Raw genomic sequence first — 16,092 nt, 5'->3', positions numbered from 1 at the left:
TAGATTTTCATTGTTCAATTTTTCTAATCTTTGTTCAGTAATCGATGATCCTAATTAACTTCTACTGCCCTGTTAGGGCTTTTAGGAACCATTTCAAGTGTACCTAGCCTTCAAGGCCCTGCCTGCAGAACCTCTTCATAAGCACATGGAGGATTAAGAAAAGGGTCACTGAGAATACCATCCCCTTTTTGTTTAAAGAAATTATCTCAAGAGCAGTAGAGGCTTCATGATCGTCAGTACCCTGAGTGAAAGCTCACAACATTAGAGGTCTTGCAATCTCATTAGCTTTCCAAGAAATTTTCTGTGATGCAGGTTCTAAGGGAAGAGGTATGGAAGAGAGAAACCACCTTTACAGCCCATTACCTGTGGGATGTGACACTCAGTACCACGGACACATTTACACTAGGTCCTGTTGTTTCTGCTCAGCAGGTGATATATCTTCCATGGTTCCTTAACAGGACCATTATCTGTGATTCAAGGGCTAAGCTTATGTGCAAGTCTAGGATAAATATGAAGAGAGACTGGCCTCCTTTTTTCTTTCAACCTTTCCCCTCTCTTGGGGCTCGGCTTCAAAACCTGACCAGCTGAAATTGATCTAGAGATAGGTAAGCTCATTTTGTGTTTCAGGGGATGCAAGCACTTGAGGTCTTTTCTCCACATTCCCTACAAAGGGGAGTGTGTTGTAAGCGAGCAAACCTTTTACTTCTTGAGACACGCCTTCCATGACATGTACGCTTCATCGCTTTGGTCACCACATAGAGAAGTCCAACTCGGATACTGTCGATTATACGGGCCGTGCTGTTCATGGGTGTTTTTTCGCTCATAACTCAAGTTGTATAGATCAGGCACTTAAGCACCAGTGCGAAGTCCTATATCCCCGGGTTAAATATCCACCCAGTGGGAACGGGGACTTCCTCTAAATATGAGTCTCCTATTGTAAAGAATGAATGGGTTGTAGGAGTTTTGAAATAATTTGTATTTTTCCTAACAATACAAACCTGTGTTCTTTACTCACACTTGGCTGCCATCACCAACCCCAATTTAAGTCCTAGCTGCAATCCAATTAAGGTTACAGTAAGCTGCAGGGTAAGTGGTTGCCTCCCCGTTACTGGCCAGGTAATTACCCACCAGTAGTTTACACCTCATTAAAAGTTTTAACTGCTGTATTGCAGCCTTCAGTGTTCTCGTTTTATAGTAAAGAATTCACGTTTTTATAGTTCGGCAAAATACAAATTATTCAAGTCATTTTACCTCCATCTTGCACCTCCTAGATTATAAGTTCTTTTTCAAGATCTGCCATTCCATCAACCTAGCACATCTAGAGTATCCAATCCTCTTGCCTTCAAAGATTTCCAAATTATTCCTTTTGATTCACCAGACTTTTATCCATTGCAAAGTCACAATCCTTAGGTGTTTTGCTCCACTTGTTCAGCTATATTGTTAGCTTTCCTCACATAATAGAATTTACCAACCTACTTTCCTTCCGATATGTGGTGTCGACTGTTGATAATTCTGGTGTTATGCTTTATATTTTATAATAGAATTACATAATTAAATTTCATACATTTTGCTCAGCTCTTGCTCTCATTCTTGTTCAGAAATCCAGTTTTTGTTATTTGATCATCAGCTTCACTCAAATAAGTGATTTTCCCTCCATTCTTTCTAATGTTCTTTGTGACATTTATTGTACTTCCTTCATATCTATACACATGCTAACATTATACTCTATTGCTTACTGATATGTAATGTTTTTTTTTTTTTTTTATTTATTCCTATGTGAATACAAACCATTGTCCATCGAAGCAAGATTGGCCAACAAAACTCAAGGTATTTATAACTACCACCAGGTGGTGGGATAGGCCCTGCTAACCTGTCAGTCATCAAGACTAATACTTTTCACTTCGGCCACAAGCAGTACAGGAGTACTCTTGCGACCTCACAAATATTTGGCTTTTTCAATATTAAACTTACCCGATAATCATGTAGCTGTCAACTCCGTTGCCCGACAGAATTCTATGGAGGGATACGCCAGCTATCACAATACTAGAAGGGGGTGTACTTACCAGCGCCACCTGTGGCCAGGTACTATAGTACTTCTTGTTGACACCTCCTCAATTTTTCCTCTGTCGTGCTTCCGGCAAGACGTTCTGGGATACGCTTATGTTCTTGGAGTATTTCTCTTTGATTTCGGCTGTCGCTTTACTGGAAACTTCTATATTAGCTTAGTTAGCTTTTGGAATTAATTTGATTAATTATGGTGACGAAGAGAGTATGAACTCTCTTTCACCTTTAAATGGCCGACCCTTCCCTTAGACGGAAGTGTTGGTGTCTAAGAGAGTATAGACTCTCTTTCTTAATTTTGCTTAACAAAAGTTATAGATTTATTTTATATCTCTCCGCCTCTTATAGGCCTCTTCGATTAACTTCCTTTTATTATAAACTTATTAAAATTAATTTTTATATTTGTTTATATTCGACCTTCCTAATAGTAGGCGGTCTTTTCTTGGTACCGAAGTTAATTAACATTGAGCCCGTCATTTTGGTTTTACCTGTTAACATATTATGCTATTTTAATGTCTTTGAAAGAATTTCTTTGATAGTCTAGTACTGTTTTCAAAGTTGAACTAACGTTTTGTTTTGTCTCTGCAGTTGTTGACGTTCAGAACGTTCAACTTGCGCTCTATCGTTACGATAGAGAAAGAATTTTCACGGTTTCACGTTGCAGTAAGAGTAACCGTGTCTAGCGTTTTGTTCATTCTTTCTTAACTTAATGGTTTTAATCCTAATAAAGGAACTTTTCATTTTGGGAAATATTTCAATTTTTTCCCTTAACAATAATATGTTTTAACGATATATATGATTGGGCTCTTCTCTCAGATTCTAAGTCAAGAGAGAGAGAGAGAGAGAGAGAGAGAGAGAGATAGAGACGGAGGGAGAAAGAGGAGGATAAACGTTTCATTCAAGCGAGTAACGTTGTTATCGTTTTTGCTCTTCTCCCTAGTCTCTTTAGGGGAAGAAGGTAAACGTTTCTAGAGTGATCTAGTGTTTAGTCTCTTTCCAGCCACTGAATTATCTATCTTTCATTAGATTTTTCTGTTACATTGTAATTCTGTTTTCGCAATTACTAACTTTTGAGAAAGGATAGAATTGCGTGTTTCAGGTACAAACCACTTAAAGTTTCGAGTTCAGTGAAATAAGTGCAAACAGAAAATCAAAGTGATAAGTGATTAGCGCAAAGTGTGTCAGTGTTGTGTGTGAGGGTACTTCTGTGCGCGCCAGTCGTCCTCCCAGTCCGGGACCTCTTGCAAGCTCCCAAGCCCAGGGGAGAAGCAATGTCGAAGGACAAAAGGGTTCAGCAGGCCTTGATCGGCGCACAGAAGTATCCTCGGTGGTTGTGGGCGTGTCTTACCGAGACCGTCACTCCCACCCGCAGACGATTGAGCCCTTATTTTGCTCGTCTGCAGAAGAAATTTAGGGGAGAAAACGCTGGTCTCAGGTCTCAAGACCTCTTAAACGTAAAGTCCAGACCTATGCCAGACGTACGAAGTTAGAGTTCAACAACCCGGATGCAGTCATTGGGTTAGCTCTGACTCTCCTCAGTCATCTGTTGAATGCACTCCGCCTAAGAGGAGTAAGGTTCTGCCGCAACAGATCTCTGCTGTTAAGGCTTTACCTCAGCAGACCTTAGTGTCTGCCGACCCCAAGTTGACTCTACTGCAGTCCATGCAGTCACAACTTTCGGTCTTGATGCGTGAGTGTCGGGCTGAGAGTGTTGCGCCTCCGCCTCCGCCTACACTCCCTCCGCCTGCGCTCGCTCCGCCTGCGCTCGCTCCGCCTGATCGCAGTACCACCTGCCAGGCGTACGATGTTGAGCCACGTTCTGAGTTTGCTGTTCCCAGTGGTGTTCAGCCTCCGCCTTCCTTAAGGCAACCTTTACAATGGGATCAGGAGGATTATACCTCTCTTCCTCCGCCTCCACTTGCTGCTCCACCAGTGATGCAACTCTCGGTTGAGGTACAACAACCTCTCCCGTCCATGAGTCAGTCTCCTCAGCTCTCGCTGCAGCGAGCTCAACCCTCCACAAGGCAAGCACCACTACACCTTAGTCTTGCGCCTCAGGAGCCTCAGCTTGCGAGACATTTACCTTGTTCTGCGCAGCCTCTACCTCATCGCGCTCCGCTCACACCACAGGAACAGGAACTTGCTACTCCGCTTCCGCCCACCGCTCAGCTAGCGCAACCCATGGGTTCAACCACTCATGCTAGGAGTCGGCCTCCTCCACCCATGCGCCTACCTTCTGCTACTTCCTTTGATCAGCCTTTGCAGACTGAGCCTCAGGTGTTCCCTCAACAGAGTCTTGAAGAGGAAACCACAACTATTGTTGTTCCAGCTCGTTCTGACTCTGCTGTTCAGCATACCTTACCTCCATTTTCAAACCTTATGATAATGGAGGTTATTTGTATTACTTATAAAAATATATTTGTATTCCTTGCAATATATTTTTAACAATATCGCAAAATATGGCAAAAATATGAATCATGAGTTATGAATGTAAGGTAAATATTATGTTGATATTAAAACCCCATGCAAGCATGCATAAAGCACTCTAGCACTGGTCATGGAATTTCTGAGAAATGTTAAACGCCATGCACACGCTCTGCCTACCTTACAGCATGCTCTGCTTACAGCATGCTCTGCTTACAGCATGCTCTGCATACTACATGCTCTGCATACAGCATGCTCTGCATTCAGCATGCTCTGCATACAACATGCTCTACATACAGCATGCTCTGCATACAGCATGCTCTGCATACAACATGCTCTGCATACAGCATGCTCTGCATTCAGCATGCTCTGCATACATAATGCTCTGCATACAGCATGCTCTGCATTCAGCATGCTCTGTATACAACATGCTCTACATACAGCATGCTCTGCATACAGCATACTCTGCATACAACATGCTCTGCATACCTTACCGCATGCTTCTCAGTCACACATCTTTGGTTGTTGCCAACTCACTAGACTGTCAAGCAGTTTCATAACGTTGCCTTCTAGTCTGCTGCTTTTGCACCAGTGAACCCTCACTGAGAGAACTTAGCTTTTCTAGGATATGGTCCCTGTAGATGAGAAAGTTCTTTTCTCCCTCCTTCTGATATTCCTTTGAGGACTCTGTCATTTGGAGGGAGCCTTTAGCTGCATAGCCTCCTATGGACTTTTATTTAAGCATAACATGCTTCCAGGGAAGGTAATGGTTCCACTTCAGTCGCTAATCCCGTCTGTTACCACACCTGCTCCCATAGACCTTGAGCTGTGTTGCAAGACATGCAGTCCAAGCTTAGTCCTTGTTAGAGGATTTTTTGTTTACGGAGTCAATGTGTCACGGGGAAGACGTTCAACAACCAACAGAAGTGACTTGTTGTGACGCAGTGCGGCAACCTCAGCAACCCGATAAGGAGTTGTCTGTACGACCCAGACAGTCTAGACAGATTCGGGTTGTCACTGTACTTCCTCGCTTGCCCATGATTGACAGTTCACAGACTGTGCAGCAGTACCATGATCTTGTGTCCGGCTCCGTCAGACGACTGGCTTTTAAGAGCTCCCACAAGTCGTCGCTGTCTGGAGATTTTCAAATGGACTATGGATCTGACCAAGGAACTGGGCCTCCTGGTCAATTTTGAGGAGTCTCAGCTCGTTCCATCCCAGACCATTGTCTCCTTGGGTATGGATCTTCAGAGTCGAGCTTTTCGGACTTTTCCGTCGGCCCCAAGGATCTTCCAAGCCCTAGAATGCATCCAGAGCATGCTGAGAAGGAACCGATGCTCAGTCAGGTAGTGGATGAGTCTAACAGGGACACTTTCATCGCTTGCCCTGTTCATCGTGTTAGGGAGACTCCACCTCCCCTCCCTTCAGTATCATCTAGCTGCTCACTGGATAAAGGACATGACGCTAGAGACGGTCTCAGTTCCTGTTTCCGAAGAGAGGAGGTCTTCTCTCGCGTGGTGTAAGAACAGCTTTCTTCTCAAGGAAGTCTACCTTTGGCTGTTCAGAAACACGACCGCCGTCTCCTCTCGGACGCATCAGACACGGGCTGGGGTGCGACTTTGGACGGACAAGAATGCTCGGGAACATGGAATCAGGAGCAAAGGACACTTCACATCAATTGCAAGGAGTTGTTGGCGGTTATTCTGGCCTTGATAAACTTCAAATCCCTCCAGCTTAACAAAGTGGTGGAGGTGGACTCTGACAACACCACAGCCCTGGCTTACATCTTCAAGCAGGGAGGGACTCTTTCGTGGAAGTTGTTCTAGATCGCAAGGGACCTTCTCATCTGGTCTAAAGATCAAAAGCTAACTGGTAACGAGGTTCATTCAGGGCGGTATGAATGTCATGGCAGATCACCTCAGACGGAAGGGTCAGGTCATCCCCACAGAGTGGACCCTTCTCAAGAATGTTTGCAGCAGACTTTGGGCCCTGTGGGGTCAGCCAACCATAGATCTGTTCACTACCTCGATAACCTAGAGACTCCTGTTGTATTGTTCTCCGATTCCAGACCCAGCAGCAGTTCACGTGGATGCTTTTCTGCTGGATTGGTTCCATCTCGACCTGTATGCATTCCCGCCGTTCAAGATTGTCAACAGGGTACTTCAGAAGTTCTCCTCTCACAAAGGGACACGGCTGACGTTGGTTGGCTCCGCTCTGGCCCGCGAGAGAATGGTTCTTAGAGGTACTGCAATGGCTGGTCGACATTCCCAGGACTCTTCCTCTAGGAGTGAACCTTCTAAGTCTACCTCACGTAAAGAAGGTACACCCAATCCTCCACTCTCTTCGTCTGACTGCCTTCAGACTTTCGAAAGACTCTCAAGAGCTAGGGGCTTTTCGAAGGAGGCAGCCAGAGCGATTGCCAAAGCAAGGAGAACATCCACTCTCAGAATCTATCAGTCTCAAGGGGAAGTCTTCCGTAGCTGGTACAAGACCAATGCAGTTTCCTCAACCAGTACCACTGTAACCCAGATTGCTGACTTCCTGTTATATCTAAGGAAAGTAAGATCCCTTTCAGCTCCTACGATCAAGGGTTACAGAAGTATGTTGGCAGCGGTTTTCCGCCACAGAGGCTTGGATCTTTCCACCAACAAAGATCTACAGGACCTCCCTAGGTCTTTTGAGACCTCAAAGGAACGTCGGTTGTCCACTCCAGGCTGGAATCTAGACGTGGTCCTAAGGTTCCTTATGTCATCAAGATTTGAACCTCTCCAATCAGCCTCTTTTTAGGACCTCACATTAAAAACTCTTTTCCTCGTGTGCTTGACAACAGCTAAAAGAGTAAGTGAGATCCACGCCTTCAGCAGGATCATTGTTTTCACATCTGAAACGGCTACATGTTCCTTGCAGCTCGGTTTTTGCTAAACGAGCTTCCTTCACGTCCTTGGCCTAAGTCGTTCGAGATCCCAAGCCTGTCCAACTTGGTGGGGAATGATCTGAAGAGAGTACTTTGCCCAGTTAGAGCTCTTAGGTACTATCTAAAAAGGTCTTAACCTTTACAAGGACAATCAGAAGCCTTATAGTGTGCTATCAGGAAACCTTTTTTTCCAAGTTCTAAGAACTCAGTTTCTTACTATTCAGGCTTCTGATTAGAGAAACACATTCTCATCTGAAGGAAGAAGACCTTGCTTTGCTGAAGGTAAGGACACATGAAGTGGGAGCTGTGGCTACTTCAGTGGCCTTCAAACAGAGCCATTCTCTGCAGAGTGTTATGGATGCAACCTATTGGAGAAGCAAGTCAGTGTTCGCATCATTCTATCTCAAAGATGTCCAGTCTCTTTACGAGTACTGCTACACCCTGGGACCATTCGTAGCAACGAATGCAGTAGTAGGCGAGGGCTCAGCCACTACATTCCCATAATCCCATAACCTTTTAACCTTTCTCTTGAATATTTTTTATGGGTTGTACGGTCGGCTAAGAAGCCTTCCACATCCTTGTTGATTTGGCGGGTGGTCAATTCTTTCTTGAGAAGCGCCGAGGTTAAAGGTTGTGATGAGGTCCTTTAGTATGGGTTGCAGCCCTGTATACTTTAGCACCTTTGAGTTGATTCAGCCTCCCAAGAGGAACGCTGCGCTCAGTAAGGAAGACGATCTTATTAAAGGCAAAGTAACGGTTCAAGTCGACTTCCTTACCAGGTACTTATTATTTCATTGTTATTGTGGATAACTGATTATATGAAATACGGGATACTTAGCTATCCTTTAGTCTTGTACACTGGTTTTTCACCCACCCCCCTGGGTGTGAATCAGCTACATGATTATCGGGTAAGTTTAATATTGAAAAATGTTATTTTTATTAGTAAAATAAATTTTTGAATATACTTACCCGATAATCATGATTTAATCGACCCTCCCTTCCTCCCCATAGAGAACCAGTGGGCCGAGGAAAAATTGAGGAGGTGTCAACAAGAAGTACTATAGTACCTGGCCACAGGTGGCGCTGGTAAGTACACCCCCTTCTAGTATTGTGATAGCTGGCGTATCCCTCCATAGAATTCTGTCGGGCAACGGAGTTGACAGCTACATGATTATCGGGTAAGTATATTCAAAAATTTATTTTACTAATAAAAATAACATATTTATTATTTTTTTTTTCTCATTTCAGAATTAAAGGAAAAAAGTGCAAGGAAATCTGGTTTGGTTTTGGCCAGGTAAAGCTGGTAAACCTTGTTACAGATTTATCCAAACTTGCAATTAATCCTCATCATCGTTGTGCATTTTGCGAGGGGCATGACTGTTCGCAGTTATCTCCTTGTTGTGAGTGCATTTCGGGGGGTCCCAAGTAGAGGTTAAAATATCGGGGCTTGCAGAAATCCACTGCAGGACCGTTACCCATATAGAGAAAAGTGTTCAGTGACTTCCTTTCTAAGCCTGTAGTGGTAGAAGCCTTAACAACTTCTACATCTCATTGATTAGCTGTGTAGAGATTGTTGTAGTCCCTTTCCTTGTCCTTTTATGGGACCAGGAAGAAGTACATGTCCAGGAAAGAAAAGACCCTCCCAATTTTGTTCTAGGGGTACCTATTGAAATAATGATAGTTTGTATACTATAGAAACAAATCACAAGTTCTTGTGATTAATTTATATCAATGTTAACTATGCACACCTGAGTGCTATTCAGTTACATTTCCTGCCTCAACCACCCCGTTCAGTTGCACTGCACATGTATCACACACTCGTACACTGTAAAGGTATTTCTGTTTTTTGTAAATTATCGGTATCGCTCTCCCCTTGCACTGATAACCTGTTTATGCCTGCATGTTCTGGAATCCTTGTGTTTGAATTTTTGTGCCATTCTTGACTGGAATGGGTTGTATATATACTCATGCTCTGTCCAAATAAAGTTACTGTAGTTGCATTCACCCCTACTTCTCAGTCACTCTTAACTGGTGCATCCGCACACAGTCCTCAAACCAAAGGTCAAAAGTAATGTGAAACAGTTTGGCAGGCTGGTGATTCCCCCGCCTACCTTCTACCGACTATTGCACCTACCTTTTACAGCTCATTCTGAAGACAAACTTTTATAATTGTTAGACAACATACAAATTACTCTTTTAAACTTTTTATTGATTCCTAACTACAACCCCAAGTTCTTTAAGTTACACTCCCTGTATCAACCAAACTGCAATTTCCAGGCTAAAAAGTTATAAAGTACTAGTCATGATAACTGACAGGGGTGTTGTTAGTTATAACTCAGTACCTTGTTAAATTTTAATGGCTGTTCTAGCTTCGGTTAAATCAAAGTTTATATAGTTAGGAAGAATACAAATTATCTATGAAAATCTCGCATTTTTGTCAAGCAGGATGAAATTCTGTTGTTAAATGTTTTCATGATTATATTCTTGCATTTTAATGTCCCAATCAATGTGGACATAGTTTTCCTTGGTAATGTTGTTCTGGTCAGTTGTAAATTTACACCATTTAGTTATAATCCTGCCTTCCTTAATATCAGGGTCATAATTTACCAATAATTGTGGCAATATTTCAATTGGTTTTTAGTTTTTAAAAACTCATTTCAAGAGCTTATATTTTTTTTTAACACTATAAGAATGATGCATAGGAATTTAGTAAGATCCTACGCTTAATAAACCTTTTGTCCTTTAACATGGTAGTTGATAATGACAGATGGCTTGAAGGGTAAGGCCTGTGCACCTGCCAGTCACAGAATAGCCACTTTTGTCTTTGGTCATACTGGGAATCAATGTAGCATCTTTTTCCCCATCTGGATTATTCTTGCTCTTATGATCAGGAAGACAATGAACTTACTACAAGTAAAGTGAATTTCAATGTTAATTTTGTTTATATTTATCCATTTATTCTATTGACTTAAACATTTAATTATTTTTGGTATTCTTTTATGTACAATACAGCGCTTAAATTAAAACTTTAATATTGTAATTTCATGTAAAAATGGTCCATAGTAGAATCATACTTGAGTGGGGAACCAATTAATGCCAATGTAATTTATTCATTAGGGGAAAATTGATTCGTTGTTCAAACAAGGGTATTCTAACACTGGCAGCATTTTGGGCTTCTCCCTTGTATCACCTCTCATTATCAACTATCGTGGCTATTCCAGAGCTGTTTAAGACTTACCCATATTTTAAAAAACTTAGGCTTGTATACCTATAACTAGGAAAAATACAAATTACTTATTTTCAGTGATATGGCATGTTGTGTTGCTGGCATTACATCAGATGCAAACGTACTCACCAATGAATTACGTGCTATTGCTCAGCGCCATACGTTGCAGTTTGGTGAGCCTATACCATGTGAGCAGTTGGTCATGAGGTTATGTGATATCAAGCAAGCCTACACGCAGTACGGAGGTAAGTGTCTTTTTGTTACTTTTTATTATTATTATTATTATTATTATTATTAAATGCTAAGCTACAACCCTAGTTGGAAAAGCAGGATGCTATAAGCCCAGGGGCCCCAACAGGGAAAATAGCCCAGTGAGGAAAGGAAATAAGGAAATAAGGAGATAAGGAAAAATAGAACATTTTAGGAATAGTAACAATATTAAAATAAATATTTCCTATTTAAAATATAAAAACTTTAACAGAACAAGAGGAAGAGAAACTAGATAGAAAAGTGTGCCCAAGTGTACCCTCAAGCAAGAGAACTCTAACCCAAGGCAGTGTAAGACCATGGTACAGAGGCTATGGCACTACCCAGGAATAGAGAACAATGGTTTGATTTTGGAGTGTCCTTCTCCTAGAAGAACTGCTTACCATAGCTAAAGAGTCTCTTCTACCCTTACCAAGAGGAAAGTAGCCACTGAACAATTACAGTGCAGTAGTTAACCCCTTGGGTGAAGAAGAATTGTCAAGTAATCACAGTGTTGTCAGGTGTATGAGGACAGAGGAGAATCTGTAAAGGATAGGCCACACTATTCGGTGTCTGTGTAGGCAAAGGGAAAGAACCGTAACCAGAGAGAAGGGTCCTATGTAGTACTGTCTGGCCAGTCAAAGGACCCCATAACTCTCTAGCGGTAGTATCTCAACGAGCGGCTGGTGCCCAGGCCAACCTACTACCTACTAAAGAAATTTGTATTTGTTCCAACACAGAATACTTACCTCGAACTACTTTCTTAGGAGTTTATCTGGGATTTCCTTCCAACCGACCAGAGTTTTGTGTAGTTTCCCCTAGTCCCGTTTTCCATGAGGGGTAACCTCAGGTGGAGTGGAACATGCCCCCGAGGCTATCTCCCAGGTCAGAGAGCATGCTTGCTCAGGTCTCGATCTCCAGTAAGTTCTCTGGTCGTGTCGTGATAACATCTCGACGCTCTCTCCTTACCCAGTGCTCCCCTGTGTCCCCGACCCCCCTTTTGTGTCTTTCGCGGTCCTCATGTGGACCCATTATTATTATTATTACTATCCTAGCAACAGCCCTTTTTGGAAAAGCAAGATGCTTTAAGCCCAGGGGCTCCAATAAGGAAAAATAGCCCTGTGAGGAAATGAAATAAGGAAATAAATAACTGAAGAGAACAAATTAACAATAAATCATCCTTCCTACCCTTATCCTCTGTGCTTGTCGTGTAGTGGCAGCTTATGTTCTACAGCCACATGTCCGGAGTGCGAGTCCTGGAACGTGGTGCAGTGGGTGCGCTTCAGCACCAAGAAGAAGAATGCGTCCAAGAGGTCTCATAGGAAGACGTGCCTCTCCTCGCCCCTTACTTCTCCCGATGCCTCGTCGAATGGAGCTTCTTTATACAGCCATCTTCCGCTACCCAGAGTAGGGGACGAGGTAAGTCAGTTGTGGGGAAGTGCCCATTGCTCTTCCCCAGGAGTCGGAGTGGGTGAGGTATAGCACCAAGAAGAAGTAGGCGACGAAGAGGACGCCTAAGAAGACTAGCGCCCCTTACCCCCTTGCTTCGCCGGACGTCTCTTCTGACAGAGCTTCCCTACCACCCTCCCCTACCCAGAGTAGGGGACGAGGTAAGTCCGTTGTGGGGAAGAGGGCCGCGGCCCTTCCCCAAGAGTCTGATCTTCAGGATAGTGGGGTTGTGGCGTCGTTCCAGACGAGTGAGGGGCCTTGGGGGAGGGGCGGGAGTGAGTTGGGAGACGGAGTCCTGGTGCAAGCAGGCCACGTCTCCTCTGATGACTCCATGTGGGGGAAAAATTTCCCTAATTCTTCTCCAGCCTCTTTGGCGTGTCTTTCAGTCACTTCTGCAGCCAAGGACGTCGCCGAGAAGGAGCCTCCCAAGAGGAAGCTCAGCAGCGGCACCCGACGGAGGGACTCATCATGGCAGGTTCCAGTCGACAGGCGTAAGTCCGCGAAGGGTCCGGCTCCATCCGCCCAGCGGAGAGAGTCGCCCCTTCGGTCTGGCAGTCGAGTACTGACCTCCAAAGGCCACCTAGCTCGGCACGAGCGCAGTGGACCCAGGATGGAGGCCCCCGTTTCGACGGTGATGCCCGCCCTTCGACGTGAACCCCGGCAACCCTACAGCAGGCTCTGGCAGACCGGCATAAGTCCGTGAGGGTTCCGACTCCTTCCGTCGACAGCCAGGTCTCAGTCGACAGGCATAAGCCCACGAAGGTTCCGACTTCTCCCACCCAGCGGAGAGAGTCGCCCCTTCTGACTGGCAGCCTTGTCCCGGCTTCCGGTCCTTCGATGTCCAGCCCTGAACGAAAGAACCAACCAGCCAGCACGGGGAATCCCGTGGCTCCATGGATTCCGCAGGAGCTCCATCCTTCCAGCGGAGGTAGCCGCTGGATTGACCCAGCAGCATGGCATCCATACCCGGTACCACGACTGCTCCATTCAGGCTTCGTGGTCAACCGCTGGTATGCCAGGGTACTCACACCCCACGGATTCCCCGGGAGGGGGTAGACCCATGACAGCTACCTCCGTCCCAGTGGCTTCATCCGTGATGGAGATAGCCGCTCCATCGTCCTGGCCAGACCCATCCTGGCATTGGAGGTGGCCACTGACACACCCAGGATGGCTCCCTCCGCCCCGGCAGCTCCATCCGTGCCATCATCCTGGTCAGCCCCATCCAAGCTTTGGAGGTGGCCGCTGACACATCCGTGACGGCTACCTCCGTCGCGGCGGCTCCATCCGTGATGGAGCTAGCCGTGCCATCGTCCTGGCCAGCCCCATCCAAGCATTGGAGGTGGCCGCTGACACACCCATGATGGCTACCTCCGTCCCGGCGGCTCCATCCGTGATAGAGTCAGCCGTGCCATCGTCCTGGCTAGCCCCATCCAAGCATTGGAGGTGGCCGCTGACACTGCCATGACGGCTACCTCAGTCCCGGCGGCTCCATCCGTGATGGAGCCAGCCGTGCCATCGTCCCGGCCACCCCCCTCCAAGCATCGGAGGCGGCCGCTGACATGGCAGGGTACTTAAACCCCACGGATCTCTCCGGGAGGGGGTAGACCCATGACGGGTACCTCCGTCCCAGTGGCTTCATCCGTGATGGAGATAGCCGCTCCATCGTCCCGGCCGGCCCCATCCAAGCATTGGAGGTGGCCGCTGACACACCCATGACGGATACCTCCATTCCGGCGGCTCCATCCGTGAGGGGGCCAGCCATGCCATTGTCCTGGCCAGCCCCATCCAAGCATCAGAAGAGGCAGCTGACATGACAGGGTACTTAAATCCCACGGATTTCCCCGGGAGGGGGTAGGCCCATGACGGCCCCATCCGTGACTAAGGCAGAGTGGTTTTACCCCGAGCGGGTCGAACGGGGCTATTGCCTCTCCAGTGCCTGCCTCAGTGGCCGCTGGAGAGGGAGACCCGCACCTTTGCCCAGTGCCTCTTCGGCTCCGTCTGCCCTTCGGATGTAGAAGTTGGCACACGTAATCTTTCCCTTGCCTTGCCCTCCGTAGGGGAGCTTCGACTCCTCAGTTAACCTTCAGACCCTCCTACTCGGACTCCAGGAGAGGGCGTTCAGGCCGGGGCTCTCGAAGGAGTTAGGAGGGGAGGCCCCCTTACTCCTGCTGGCGCCTCAGGGGGGCGGGATGCCTCAAACGATATTGGCAAGCATGGTGGGACCACGGAGCGGATCCGGGGACCATAGCAGTACTAAAGGAGGGGTACAAGCTTCCCTTCCTAGCGGACCTCCACCTCGGATCCCAGATCAACAGGGGTAGTGGTTGGCATCCAGAGACCCCTGGAGAGTAGCAATATTGCAGGAAGAAGGTTCGGCAATGCTGGCGAAAGGGGCAGTAGAACCAGTCGAAAACCGAGTCCAGGGTTCTACAACAGGCTCTTCCTGGTGGAGAAGGCGACAGGGTTCTGGAGACCTTTCAGCCCTCAACAATTCGTGTACAACACCGGCTTCAAGATGAACACTCCGAAGTCGGTCCTAGCGACCTTGAAGGAGGAGGACTGCTGAGGTCCATAGGCCTCGAAGCCATCTGCTTCCAGGCCCCTGTTCATCCCTCCAACAGGAGGTTCTTAAGGGAAAAATGGAGTACCAAAACATGGCAGTTCAAAACCCTATGCTTCAGACTGTCGACAGTCCTCACGGCTTCACGAAGGTCTTCTCAATAGTTTCAGGCTGGGCGTACGAACAGGACGTCCGCCAGATTCGGTACTTAGGTGACTGGTTGTTGCTTTCAGTCCCAGAGGAAGTACTGAGGGAGCAAGACGAGAAGTTCCTGCAGTTCTACAACGTCTTGAGTATCATCATCAACCTGGAGAAGTCCCGACTGATTTCCTCCACCAGGATGACCTACCTAGGGTTGGTTCTAGACTCCCGGATGGCGAGGTCCTTCCCCTCCGCGGAGAAACTGGACACCCTGAAACAGATACTCTGGCCCTTCCTGTCGGGCCAACCCAGGAGAGCCAAGGTCTGGCGAAGACTGATAGGACTCCCCGCACTAGATAGTCCTGGTGTCCCCAGAGACGAAGGAAGTCCTGGGGTGGTAGCAATTGGAACGAACACCCTCAAGGGAATGCCCTTTTCTGCCTACCCTCCGGAGATGCTCCTGTTCACTGACGTATCCAAGGAGAGCTGGGGTGCTCATCTTCTCGACAAAATGGCAAAAGGTAAATGGGAAGTCGAGGAGACGAACCTGCACATATACGTGCTGGACATGAGGATCGTACAAAGAGCGGGCCTAGAGATCGTCCATCTACCCCGGGGAAGCTCCGTGGATCCGGGGTGCGACAACGCCACGGTGGTGGCCTACGTGAAAGAGCAAGGAGGACTGAAGTCGAAGGAACGGTGCAATCTCACGATGGAGTTCCTAGAATGGGCTGAAGTGGAACAAATTCATTTTTCAGCCAGGTTCTCTCCGGGGAAGAGGAACGTCCTGGCCGACGGCCTCAACTGGAAGGGTCGAGTGGTAGGGCCCTAGTGATCCCTACACCCAGAAGTGGTCAAAACCCTCTCCCTGAAGTGGGGTTCGCCGGTGTTCGACCTCTTCGCCACGAGACTAAACGCACAGCTCCCCGTGTTTTGATTTCCTGTGCCAGATCCAGCAGCAATGTTCGAGGACGCCTTCCAATGAGACGGCCAACCTGTGGGTGACTTTGGTAGCGCCCTGGTGGCCAGAGAGGGAGTGGTTTGCGGATCTAAAGGAACTGGCATGCCTTA

At 46.7% G+C, this 16,092-nt stretch overlaps 1 protein-coding gene across 1 annotated transcript in view; it reads left to right on the top strand.

Annotated features, from left to right (window-relative positions):
* Nucleotides 1-16,092, top strand: part of Prosalpha3 (proteasome alpha3 subunit) — a 90,246-nt gene that overhangs the window by 46,570 nt on the left and 27,584 nt on the right. The window contains exon 3 of the mRNA XM_068382868.1: nucleotides 10,704-10,870. Coding sequence (XP_068238969.1) covers nucleotides 10,704-10,870 — 167 coding nt within the window. The remainder of the gene's footprint in view (nucleotides 1-10,703; nucleotides 10,871-16,092) is intronic.

The sequence above is a fragment of the Palaemon carinicauda genome, chromosome 11 (assembly GCF_036898095.1).
Source record: "Palaemon carinicauda isolate YSFRI2023 chromosome 11, ASM3689809v2, whole genome shotgun sequence".
In the NCBI taxonomy this organism is placed as follows: Eukaryota; Metazoa; Arthropoda; class Malacostraca; order Decapoda; family Palaemonidae; genus Palaemon; species Palaemon carinicauda.
Note: the sequence above shows the minus strand (reverse complement) of the source record. Positions and strands in the feature narration are given on the sequence as shown.